Source organism: Pelodiscus sinensis, chromosome 4 (assembly GCF_049634645.1).
Source record: "Pelodiscus sinensis isolate JC-2024 chromosome 4, ASM4963464v1, whole genome shotgun sequence".
In the NCBI taxonomy this organism is placed as follows: domain Eukaryota; kingdom Metazoa; phylum Chordata; order Testudines; family Trionychidae; genus Pelodiscus; species Pelodiscus sinensis.
Window position 1 is genome coordinate 28,438,922 of NC_134714.1, and position 13,612 is coordinate 28,452,533.

The window sequence follows — 13,612 nt, forward strand, 5'->3', positions numbered from 1 at the left end:
GACCAAGGAATTGGTCGTAACTCAGTTTGTTTGTAAGTCGGACCCCATTGAGTTACATGCGACTGAGCTGTGCGTAAGCATGGATCACGTTCATAACTCAGGGTCCGCCATTTACAACGGTTTTGGTCGTAACTGCAAACGGTCGAAAGTCGACCGTTCGCAACTTGGGGACCGGCTGTATTGCATTTATAGACACAATAAATCAAACCAGCGATTGCTCTTCCATTGACTCGGTACTCTACCTCAACAAGAAGCGAAAAGGGAGTTGATGGGAGAACATCTCCAGTTGGCACACCGCAGAGAAAACACCATAGTAAGTAGATCCAAGTATTTCGACTTGGGCCACATTATTATAACTGAAAGTTGCATAATTTAGATCGATCTCCTGCAGTAGTGTAGACTACCTTTAAGTTTCACAATATTTACATGAGGTAGTAGTTAGGCAGTTATTCTTATTACACAAATGAGAAAATTGAGGCATAGTGTCATGAGCAAAGTTACACAGCACCAAAAACTTGAATAGAATCTAGGAATTTAGATTTCTAGTCTCCTGATTTGGTTGACGGGGGAAATATTTAACTCTCCAATTCAAAACTCAAGGCAGGACGTCTGCAAGTGAAGCACAATTGAACATTTAAACTACACAAAGTCTAAAGACATAGAAGATTAGCTCAGAAATATTACAAAAGTACCACCTCCACACACTTTTTTTAGTGTATTTATTTCTTTTTTGAATCTTTAGAAGCTTGGTTACCATTGCCTATTTACATAAACACAGTTGTTCTATCATTTGATGTTGTTTTGATCAGTCAGATATAAGGCATTTGAGCCATCAGTGTAAACCCATATTTTTGTCACCGTGCTTATGAGCATTTGGTTTAGAAGAGGCTTCATTACTACATATGATCTGTGAAGCTTTTTTAAATTTTCGGAATCCATTAAAACAAGTAGAGCAACCTTTTAAGATGATACTGAAAACAAAATCCAGTACAAAGATACTTATATTAAATATGGATATTTATCTTCTTTTGAGCATTAGTTAACTTGTGGTATTTCCATAGTAAAAAGCCACATCTTCTATCTAGATAGGCCAGGAAAGAATGTGGTAAGTTAACTTAATTGTGTTGATTTTTTTTTTTTTTTGCATTCTTTTATTTACAATGCTTTAAGATTGTTACCAGCGCTTGGAATTCCTGGGAGATGCAATTTTGGACTACCTCATAACCAAGCACCTTTATGAAGACCCACGGCAGCACTCTCCAGGAGTTCTAACTGACCTGCGATCCGCTCTAGTTAATAACACCATCTTTGCATCATTAGCTGTAAAGTATGACTACCACAAGTACTTCAAAGCTGTCTCTCCTGAGCTGTTCCATGTTATTGATGACTTTGTGCAGTTTCAGATGGAAAAGAATGAAATGCAAGGAATGGACTCTGAGGTTAGCATCATTTGAAAATGTTTGTATTAAGTGTCTATTTTAGCATAGCATTTGAATTCTTAGCACAATACAAATTTTTATGTTAGTTTTGAATGTATAGCAGCCAAAGAAGCACATGGATTCCAATAATATAGTAATGTATTTAACATAACTGCATGCTTTCATTAAGTTATTTTTACTGAATGAAAGTGCTCAGAGAACAACTTCTTAATTGGAGTGATAACAGGCTTTACCCTGGGATCTTCTTTGAGATCCATTGTAGGTGATATCATCCCTTCATGCTTATAACACAATTTTTTCCCACACCACTTCAACAGTGTTTTCCGTGACTGACTGAGAAGCCTTATTTTCACTAGCCAGGAAAATACTGTTAGAATCTTTCAATTGAACCGTTTTAAGAGCAATTTGGTTGAAGATTTGTAAACATAGACTATGGACTGGCCAAGAAAACAAGGCATGTTACATGTTGATGGACACTTGTTTGCTTGAAAAGTGACTAAAACAAACTCATTTCAAATAGGCTACTAAATAACCATATCCTGGCAGTGGCCTGTCCCAGCTGATCTGGGTCAGACTCAAACCAGTTACATAGAACAGAAAGATGAGACTTTATCCCTTTTTTCCCCTTTCCAGTCTTCCTTGCAGTTCTGGTTTGATCTTTGTCTGATAAGTGTCCTCTGTATTAAATCTTTAAAAGATGTGGTTTAATCACTTTCAGAGCAAGAGCCTACCTTCAAAGAATTTTGTTGCTTAAATTTGTCACTGTACACTTCCCATCTTTGCCTTCAGTAGTTTGCTGCTCAGTTATTCAGTTTGAGACAAAAGATTTGAATATGTATGGGTGTATATATACATTTTTATCACCCTTGCATTTACTACTAACCAAAACCTTTAAATTTTTCATTGCAAGATGAAAAAACTGAGGCAGAAGTGTCATAGAAATAGATATTTATTTTGATACCATGAGACTCAGATGGATGAAAATGATTTAATCAGAAAGGATCAGACTCTGCTACTTTTGTATAATATTCATTATAACATGTCTATCTTGAGTGAGTAAGTGGAGTAGAATCTAGTCTTAAAGTTTTGCAGCAGCAGTTTATCTAATTCTCTATCTGCTCCCTGTGCTACTTTGGCACTGGGTTACCAGGTCTCTTCCTTTAATTTCATCAGTTAATGTCCTTTGCTTCAGCAGATGCTGCCAGTTGAAAGTCTCTGTGCATCTCTCCATGTCACTAGCTCTTCGTTTTTCAAATCTCACTTCTAAAATATCTTTTGTCCCTTGCCTGGTATCTGACATTTATTCTTCTTCCTCTGTTATATTTAAAAGGGAATAGAGCTTCTAAAGTATCTTGCAATAAGTTTGGTATGAAATACACTTTGCAAATACAGTTGCGTATTTGTTTAGCAACAGATAGCTGTTTGGAGGATTTGCACATTGTCTAGTTTCCTGTTAGACCTCTTTTAGAAATAAATATTGGGTGGGGCTAATACAGGCAGTCCCCGAGTTACGCGGATCCGACTTATGTCAGATCCGCACTTACGAACAGGGCTTTCTCGCCCCGGAGCTTGCAGGCAGCGGGACCGCCCAGAGCGCAGCGGTCCTGCCACCTCGACCTCCGGGGGGAGAAAAGCTGCTCCGGGTGCCCCATGTCTGCCGGGGACCGTCTTCAGCAGACCAGGGACACCTGGAGCAAAGCCGGGGAGGCGGAGGGGTCCCGCGCCTCTGAGGCTTTGCCCTGGCAAAGCCGGGAAGGCGCAGGACTCCGCCACCGCTGCGGCTTTGCTCCGGGTGTCCCTGGTCTGCTGGAGATGGTCCCCAGCAGACCAGAGGCACCGGGAGCAAAGCGGCAGCGGCGGCGGAGTTCCGCGCCTCTGAGGCTTTGCCAGAGCAAAGCCTCAGAGGCGCAGCACCCCACCGCCGCTGCCGCTTTGCTCCCGGTGCCTCTGGTCTGCTGGGGACCGTCTCCAGCAGACCAGAGACACCGGGAGCAAAGCCGGGGAGGTGGAGGGGTCCCGCGCCTCTGAGGCTTTGCCAGAGCAAAGTCTCAGAGGTGCGGTACCCCGCCGCCGCTGGGGCTTTGCTCCCCGTGTCCCTGGTCTGCTGGGGGGGGGGGGGCGCAGCAAGTGCCCCCCCCCCCCCCCCCCAGCAGACCAGGGAGACGTGGAGCAAAGCCCCGGGCCTGTGGTAGAGGAGGTGGGGCTCTGCCGGTTGGTCCCGCAGCACCGCTCCTTGGCGCTACTGGACCAACCCGGCAGCACCCCAGCTGCTCTGCCCCAGGAGTCCTGATTCAGCCGCTGCTGATCAGTTTCAGCAGCGGCTGAATCGGGACACCTGGGGCAGAGCAGCTGGGGTGCTGCTGGGTTGGTCCAGTAGCGCCGAGGAGCGGCGGCACTACTGGACCAACCCAGTAGCACCCCAGCTGCTCTGCCCCAGGCGTCCCCAAGTCAGCCGCTGCTGAAACTGACCAGTGGCTGACTACAGGAAGCCCCTGCCCCAGGCTTCCTGGAATCAGCCGCTGATCAGTTTCAGCAGCGGCTGACTTGGGGATCCCTGGGGTTCTTAAGTTGAATCTGTATGTAAGTCAGAACTGGCGTCTAGATTCAGCCACTGTTGAAACTGATCAGTTTCAGCAGCGGCTGAATCTGGACGCCAGTTCCGACTTACATACAGATTCAACTTAAGAACAAACCTACAGTCCCTATCTTGTACGAAACCCGGGGACTGCCTGTACATAGAGTAATATTGTACCTTTTCAGAGGGCAGAGTATTTGCCATATAATTTTAAACTCATGAACCACAACCAAATGAATGTGAGGCTGGCCACTAAGTGATTTCAGAATAACTCTAGTTATTTCAAAATAATGTTGCAGTGTAGACATACCCTGTGGAACAGTGGTCCCCAACCTTTCGAGGTTGTCGGGCACCAGGGAGCGTGGCCGTTCGCCTGCCGGGCGCCAGGGGGCAGGGACACTTGCGCCCCGGGGGCGGCCCCCCCCCATAGCCGCCTGCCCGGGGCCGGCGCTCCCCCTGCCCAGCGCCGCGCGCCCGCGGCCGGCACTCCCCCCCGCCATGTGCCCGGTGCCAGGCCAGCCCCGAGCACCTGGCGGGCGCATAGAAATGCCCCTGCGGGCGTCATGGCGCCCGCGGGCACCGTGTTGGGGACCATGGCTGTGGAAGATAAAAGATAGGAAAATGTTAATTTCTATTTATTTAGTGTTATGATGGTCAAAGGTAGTTTTATGTGATTCAGGTTCCTGTGTTATTTGCACTTAGGCAAAATATGGACAAAACTGAATATATTAAAAATATTATTGTAAAAGAGTGTATTAAAATCAAGACATGTACACATACAGAATATTTACACTGTTTACAGTAGAAAAATAACAGTGCTGCATAAAAGCAGTACTAAAGCATAGATGAAAATGCTGCATATATGTTAAAAGCAGCCTCTGACATTAAGTAGCTAATCATACAAATAGTATTAACTAAATCTGACACTGAGTTATTAATAATAGCTTATTTCAATTATGCTAATGCTACACCTGTTTTTCTGTAACTAAGATCCTAGAGGAAGAGTGTATGTGAGTTGCATATCATTAAATGTGGTCTTTGCAACCAAAAATTAGGCTTAGGCTTTGAAAGCCTCCATCAATCTAGGACATGTTTAAAATATGAAATCTCTTAGTTATGCAAGGCTTACTAACAATAATGACAGAGATAAGTTTGCTTGTTATTGGGAAAGACAGACCCATGGTGAAATTCTGCAAAATTACAGGTTGAACTTCTCTAGTCCGGCATCCTGGGGAATGAACCAGAGAATTTGCTAAACCCCAGGAGGTCAATATTGTAGTGAGTGGGTCTCTTTATTTTTATTTTACTGAGGTGTATCAATGGAACAGTGCTTGCAATTCTGCTTAATTATACGTGACTGTGCTGATATACCCTATATATGCCTATGCCAGGCCCAGGCTAGTCAGTTCTCTTCATAACAAAGTGTTAGTGTTGTTACTATATTGGCGCAAGGAAATAAGTACATAAAGCATTAAAAAAATCGTGCTTATGCTTTGCAGCATTACCAGCACTTCCACTGCTTGCTGGTCTTTTTAGAAGACATTTAGGGATAAATTAGATTAAATAACAGCACAGAACACTGAGAGCTAGGATTGGTGGCTGTAAACACACTTTACGGGACCACAGGAAATTTGTCCACACCCATGATAAATGGACAACCTACTAACTAAAATCATGATGGACCATGGATGTTGCTGGACCAAAGAATGCTGGACTAGAGAGGTCCAACCTGTAGTACAAGTGAGAGTTTAAAAGCATATGTGGTATCTGACTGTGATGGCTTTTATTTTATTTTATTTTATTTTATTTTATTTTATTTTATTTTATTTTATTTTATTCGTTTGTGAAAACAGCAGTGATTTTGCTGGAAAAATGTCATTGAAAGATTCAAAGAAGACATATTCGACAAGGGAGTAAGACAGAAGTTTCATGTTTGAAGATCATTTCTTGAAAAAAATGTTCAGCGTAACAACGGTCTCTTATTCTTTCAAACAGCTCAGAAGATCTGAAGAGGATGAAGAGAAGGAAGAAGATATTGAAGTACCGAAGGCCATGGGAGATATATTTGAGTCACTAGCTGGTGCCATTTATATGGATAGTGGGATGTCTTTGGAAATGGTTTGGCATGTATACTATCCTATGATGAGGCCATTAATAGGTAATGTGCCAACTTTCATAGAGAAGAAAATTTTAATAATTAATTGTCCTGTACTGTAAGAGGGGAAAATCAAGGTTTTTTGTTTGTTTGTTTGTTTGTTTTTAAACATAGAAAAGTTTTCTGCAAATGTGCCTCGGTCTCCAGTGCGGGAGCTGCTGGAGATGGAACCAGAGACGGCCAAATTTAGGTAAGAGTAAATTTGCTTGGTAAGCATTGCTGTAAAATATTTGTTTAAACCATGCTTTATAGTCTACTGAACATTTTTAATTGATATTGATTGTGTTTGATCTGTTCTTTATTGAGCAAGAATGATTTTTTTTGTACTTACTGATGACTTTTTTAGGACATTTCCTCCCAGAAGTCTTTCCAAGTAAAAGATAAATATATAATTAAATATGCTTTATTTTTATACACACATCCATAGAAAGATGATGTGAAGGGGTTTTTTTTTTTTCACTTTTGCTTATATTAGTGGTAATGTGTGTGGGGTTTTTTGTTGTTGTTTTTTTTTTTTTTGCAGTCCTGCAGAAAGAACTTATGATGGAAAGGTCAGAGTAACAGTGGAAGTTGTAGGGAAAGGAAAATTTAAAGGTGTTGGCAGAAGCTATAGGATTGCCAAATCTGCAGCTGCAAGAAGAGCACTACGAAGCCTCAAAGCAAATCAACCTCAGGTCCCTAACAGCTGAGACGCCTCTTAAAACAACAACAAAAAAAATTAAAAAAATAAAAATAAAGTAATTTTTTAAAAAAGTTAATGTTGAGAGGAACAAATTGAAGACGGAATTTAAAGTTTGTTTGATAACAGAATAGCTAACAAAACATTTAATGTGTATAAAATTTTGGAACTAATTGTAGTTATAGTTTTTTGCGCAAACACAATCTTGTCTTTTTTCCTCACTTCTGCTTTGTTTAATCACAAGAGTGCTTTAATGATGGCATTTAGCTAGTGTTCAAAATAATTGTTGTCAGAGTTTTTTTGGTTTATTTTTATTGTCAGTACAGCTTTGCTTAGTGTTAGAAGGCCAGGGATCTTGCGCCTAATGCAGATGCTAGATTATACATAATTATCTTGAAATTCCTCAATCTGTGCACTAGTGCCAGTCATAAAACAGTTTTGGAACTGTAATGGATGATTTGGTATGAGAGAGTATAAGTGTGCCAGTATTGTCTCCTCTTTCCCCAAAGTCATCTTTTCATCAAGATGATATTCTCAGTCATTATTGCACTTATTTGTTAGGGACAGGTTTTTAGTTGAAATAGCTGGCATACTGGTAGAAATAAATTTCAACTTCTTCATGCCACATAGTCTTGCATAAAAAGGTTCTTGCCTTAAACATAAATAAACCCTCATTAATAATCTTTAATTTCTGATCTCCTTGGAACAAACTTGTTTTACATTCCCTTCATTTTATTATGCATTTTATGATGATACAGCTCTATATTTACAGTACAACATATTAGTATTGTTGTGACTTAACTTATTACAGGATTATAATAGAAATTGTATTCATGTATATGTAATGAGGTTATTTTTAACAGTTCAGAGGAGGTGTTTAGTCTAAAGATTTTCTTTTCTTTTTGATACCACAAACAAAAAATGGTCTTTAACTATAATTCCAGTTTTACTCAGACCTGCAAACTAGATAGTTACAACACTTAGAAACAAATAGTAATGAATAATTGCACAGTGAAGACTGTTGCTCTAACAAAATAATCTTGGACATATCACACCTAAAATATGCTGCAGATTTTATAATCGATTGGTTACTTATTTAACAAATAGAGCACCTTTTACACATAAATTTCTTACTGTACTTTTCACAGAGTTGTGTGCATATTTCACTTACCAAAGCTGTGCTGTTAAATGCCATGAAAGCTGATGATTGACATAAACTGCCATACTTTTGATAAATCTGTGATTTAGGTCCTTAATTTAGAGAATCTAGCTCATTATTGTTTTATTTGAAAAAAAAAAAACAAATATTTAGACTTTTCCTGTGTTTCTTTAATTAGATTTTTGTAGGCACTCTTCACTTAAATACCTCAGTTCTCTTCTGTTCTTTTCTATTTTGCATGCATTGTTTTTTGTTTTGTTTTTGTTCTGGTGCTATGTTTATATATTATGCTTGAAATTTTAATTTTTTTGCACTGTAACTATAATACCTCTTAATTTACCTTTTTTAAAAAGCTGTGGGTCAGTCTTGCACTCCCACCGATATCAGCAGAGGTTTGCTGCAATTTTGCCCTGTTAATTATGCTTGAAGTTTGAGAAAGCTGAGCAAGGTATTTTAATGTTTTCCAGCACATTGATCTGAACATGGTGCTGTTTTATGTGTTTAAATTACAAATAAATACTGTATTTCCTGCTTTGAAAACCCCACTCCCTTACATATGCACTCTCACTAAATCAACAACAACAACAAAACAAATCCTGTCAGCTCTAGCTTTCTAAATAATAGAAAAAAGGGGGAAAAAAGCCTTGGTGCAAGGAATGGACATTAAGCTTCTCTGAAATACAGAATTTTTATTTAGATTTTTCTATTACAAGTTTGTTTTTTTTAAATATTAAAATTATAATTATTAGAGACCTAGAAATAAATTCCTGGTATTGATAGTATAATAATACAAATACTATGTTTTAAAAACAAAATAACAGTAATATTGGTTCTTCAATCCTTATGAGAAAAAAGAGTATCATGGGGAAGCTGAAAGTTTTGTGAAATATATTTAAATTAAATTTATGCAAAAGAAAAAAAAGAAGTAACTTTATATGAGTAAATTGGTATGAACCATCAGAGTTAAAAATGTACTGGCAACCATTTCTTTCAGCCAGGAGTCAGGATTCTGCAACATACCCACATCAAGTGCTTTATCGCTACTCTGAAAATTCCATGGCGCCTGGCCCAACTGTCAGTTTTTAAAATAAGTCATACCATTCCTAACGCTTAAAAAGAATGAGTTAATTATATTCCAATAGAGAGTATAAAGTAAAAATGGGGGAGGGTGTCTTCCAAGAACAGTAAAAAAATGGGTTTCTTTCTTGGATGTCTGAACCTCATGGAGTCTCATGGTTTTGAGGTAAATCTATTAGCAGTAAAAATAAGGAAAAATTAAACTTTTTCTACCAAGTGTTTGACATGAATAAAACAAACAAACTGAGTTCTGTATTACACATCTGTATTTCAGCAGTCGTCTATGATCCCCCTTGTTACTGGATAAAGCCTATGAATTGGAAATAAGAAATGTGTAGTGGCTGACTCTAAAGTAGTTTCTGCTACGTTTTATAAATGCCGTAACTCTTTTCCAGTGTGACCTCATTGAAATGTTTCATACCTTTGGGATAGAAAAATCATCTTAATTTCCATGCTGTACAACTGTGTTTTTCACTCTTCAGTAGATATGATTGTGATATTGGACAGTATATGCTATTAAAGACCTAAATCTGATAATTTGAAGGTTGGGATAGAAATCACTTGGCAATACTTTAAGCACAAGTGTAAGTGGACTGTTGCAACCCATCTTCAAAACAACCACACCGACTCCTTATAAATAATGTGGGGGTTACATGGCATGAACCTTGTTTTTGATCTTCTTAGTTCTATTTTACTGTACTTTAAACAGTCCTCCTAACTATGCTGCATTTTTATTTTTATGGCTTTTTTTGCGCTGTTCTATTCATGTAGCACAAATAAGCATTGCACTTGGTACCATGCTTTACCTCATTTCAAGGAAAAATATGCTTAACAGAGAGGAAAAATGTGGTTTGGCCTTGCTGCTGTTTTGATTTACTGAATTTGAAAAAGATAATTATAATGCCTGCAATGTGTCATTTACTTGCACAACTTATATAGGTCATTTGTAATGTCTGTGGCATTTTTACTGTGTATGAAAACACAACAAAGACATGTTATGAAAATCTTGATTGTATTTTAAAGCTATTGTTTTTTATTACATCATTTTTACTGTTATGTGAAGTAATCAAAATTAGAATGACCTCTGACACTTCTGTAGTTATCTCAGAACAAACCAACATGTTGAGCACATAGTGTAGTTTTTACAAGAAGAGAGCCTATAACAATTTGATCAACTTTTAACTAAATCTCCCCTTTTTCTGGATATTGAAGTATCTGTAGTGGCTGCTGAAGTGTTTATTCAGCTTCATGCTGCTAACATTTATATAAAAAAGCCTACTATTTTCAGTCTCATTATATGAAACTATGCTGTGACCACAGAGTACAGAATTTAACAAGAATTGAAGCCCGTCTGAGTATCAGTTCAGAGTATAATGCAGAGCCTAATAGACACAGGGCCACATCCTTAGTTGATATAAATTGGCATGGTTTAGACTGAGGCTTAGAATAATTTCATTAACATCAGCTGAGGATATGCCACTAATTGTTCATGTCTGAGTTTTGGTTTCTGTCCTTGTTTTTAAAAATAGTCACAATCTGAGAAATATGTGTGCTTATGTGTATGACATACATACTGTAAACACACCTATCTATACAGAAAATCTAAACAGCTTTAGACTGCAGTCTTAGCAGCGCTTATGAAGCTAAATACAACAAATTCCCCCATAATTTGCTGTGATGTTACATTTATCTGTATTTGGCCACATCTCATTGACTTTTTTTCCCACTTGAACAGCCTCATTGAAGGTCATTGGATCTGTTATGAATTCACTAAGAAGGATTTTGACCTGTGGTACTTGATTTTTGACACATTTGTATTTTTCAACCACTTTAATTTTCAAGAAGTTAAAATGGATTTATCTTTATGCATTAAATTTAAAAACATAAAACTACAACTTACAACCCTGAAGTGTAATCTAAATATTAGCTGTAGCTTCATCAGAAATATGTTGGCAAATATGAGTAGAGGTCATTGCTGTATATTCCACTAGCAATTAAAATTAACTTGTTTCAAAGGTATTTTTAAAAATATTTACACTTTACCCAATAAGTCCTTTAGAACTCTCCCCCCTTTTAATTTGGATAGTAACCACAGACTATTTAAAATTGCTTTGTAGATGCACTCAAAATGCACTGCAGCAGCAAGTTATGTAGAAAAAACAAGTATTTGTGAACAAGAACTGGGAATTGCAGGTGTTTTTATTGTAAATAGTTTGACATAAAAGATGGTTAAAATCAAGTAGAATGAATAACAAAATTTGATGAACAATAAACCATCACATGCTGCAGCTGTCTTTAAGGGACATAAAATGTAATTCATTCATACTGTAATCATGCTGCAGAAATATGCAGCCTGCACCTTATGGATCACAATTACCTTTAATAGTTTTTTGTAATAATTGTAGCTGAGTATATCTCCAATAAAGTTATGGTCTGTTCATTTTGTGTTGTCTTTCTTTAGTTTAATTAGATTGTTGGAGCTTTTCAATAAATATTAATATTTTATTATTTATAAGCTTGAATCTATATAACTGTCTTTAAATATAAAATGAGCTTAAACAAGACTAGGAAGCAATGTTTGTTCACAGTTTTGCTCTTCTCATTCCATCAATGGACAGTCAGGAAAAAAAATTCTCAAGGTTTCTTCATTTATTTTTTAAAAACCATATATACCTCTTAACTCAGATGTGAAATAATGGCCCTGAAGCCACAACTGGATCTGTGTGGGTGTACTCTTGCATCTGCACAAAGTCAGTGGTATACGTTGTATGCACTGAGATCTGTCTGCACAGTTGGGATAGCACAACGTGGACTCATACTTTTAAGAAACAAATTTGTTAACCAACCTATGCTAATAAAAAATACATCGATGTAACATTTTTTCTATGTATAGTGTTTTTGTTTTGACATCTCGGTCATTTGGGATACTGAAAACAGACTAGTCCAGTTGTGCACTAGTTTTATTGCAAAGTTTAAGGAGTCACAAGAGACATGTCACCTATCAGGGATTTGCTCTCCCTTCTAGAAAACTCCCCAGTTTGATCTGCCTCTTGGCATCAGCAACAGGCAATTTCCAGTCCTGCTTTCCCCTAAACTACAGAGCATAAAGAAACTCCTACTAAACTGCCAATATGGCTCCACCATTTCCCCCTTTCTTTTGTGAGAAAACCTATCTACCTGGGATTTGTTTTGTGGCACTAAGTGAATCTTTCTCCACTGCATGCAGCAGCCTCTTCTCTACTCCCACCAAGCTCAGCAATCAAGACTTCTTGCTCTGCTCATCTCCTCTACAGCTTTCCAAGCAAGATTTTGCATTCTTGGCTCTCAGGAGCAGTCTCTGTCTTAATGCTATAGCTACCTATCTGAGCAACTATCACGACTGACTCTGGTAGGCAAAGTTCCCTAGGCTTTGATATCTTTGTCTAAGACAGTGGTTCTTAAAAGTGTGCTCAGGGCTTGGTTGGAGCATGTGAGCTGGCTTCTTGCTGAAGGGGGTAGGTGGTCAGCCTCAGGGGCCAGATCTGGCTTGCAGGGAAGGAAGTGGCTTGGAGTACTGCTGCTCCCCCTCCTCCGAGCTCGGGGAATAGTAGCTCAGGAAACGACTCATCCAGAGGCTTTCGCCACTGCTCTCATTGGTGGAATCACGGCCAACGGAAGCCACAGGGGGCAGAACCTAGGAGCAGTGAGAGGCATAGAGACAGGTAAGTGCTTCCCATCCCCTGTATGCCCAGATCCCGCATCCGCATTGCCCTTACACAACCATTCCCGCTGAGACCAAGCACCCCTACCCCACTCATGCACTCAACCTCCCACTCAGACCCACCACCCCAATCCTGCACCCTCCCTCCCCGATACCCCCACTCCACTCCTGTGCCCTCTTTCCTGCACAGACCTCCCCCCCATCCTCAGTCCACTCCTACATCCTACCTCCTACCCAGACCCCCATCCTCAGACCACTCCTGCACCCAACCTCCCAGCCAGACCTCCCCATCCTCAGTCTGCACTGTACCCAACCTCATAGCCAGACCCCATGCCCTCACTCCCTCTTGCACCCATTATGTCATCATGGGTGGTTGGCTGGTGGTCTGCATAAAGGTCTGCGTTGGGCAGGGTGAGTCATGGGCCAAAAAGTTTGAAAACCACCGGTCTAGGGGGACAGTTGTTAGGGGCACAAAGTTTGCTTTAATCCTACTCTCCCCCCCCCCCCCCATTCCCCATCGCAACATGGCTGCCTTAAAAGGAGCATTAAAAGCAAATGTGTCTGTTCAAGATTCTTCAAGGAAAGCCCTGCTGATGGGCATGCTGGTGCCAGATTGGGGAAAGGACTCAGCAGTCCAGAAGCAGCCTTCTCCTGCAACAATTTGCCTTTCTGCCCTCAGACCAGATAACTTTGCTGTTAATTGTGGGATATCTTGCCAACACGCCTACTATATTGGGTGGAAGTGCTTTTCTTCAGTGGTGCTGATTGACCTTTCATCTTCCTACAACTCCACATGTTGTCTGGATGGCTTTTAGTAGGGCAACAATG

At 39.6% G+C, this 13,612-nt stretch overlaps 1 protein-coding gene across 13 annotated transcripts in view; it reads left to right on the plus strand.

Annotated features, from left to right (window-relative positions):
* DICER1 (dicer 1, ribonuclease III) overlaps positions 1 to 11,524 on the plus strand; it is a 110,901-nt gene extending 99,377 nt beyond the window's left edge. For all 13 annotated transcript variants that reach the window (XM_075926644.1, XM_014578870.2, XM_006133693.3 and 10 more), the window contains 4 exons: positions 1,171 to 1,439; positions 6,010 to 6,172; positions 6,284 to 6,359; positions 6,693 to 11,524. In XM_075926644.1, coding sequence (XP_075782759.1) covers positions 1,171 to 1,439; positions 6,010 to 6,172; positions 6,284 to 6,359; positions 6,693 to 6,858 — 674 coding nt within the window. In that variant the 3' untranslated portion in view covers positions 6,859 to 11,524. The remainder of the gene's footprint in view (positions 1 to 1,170; positions 1,440 to 6,009; positions 6,173 to 6,283; positions 6,360 to 6,692) is intronic.
* The last annotated feature ends 2,088 nt before the right edge of the window (positions 11,525 to 13,612 follow it).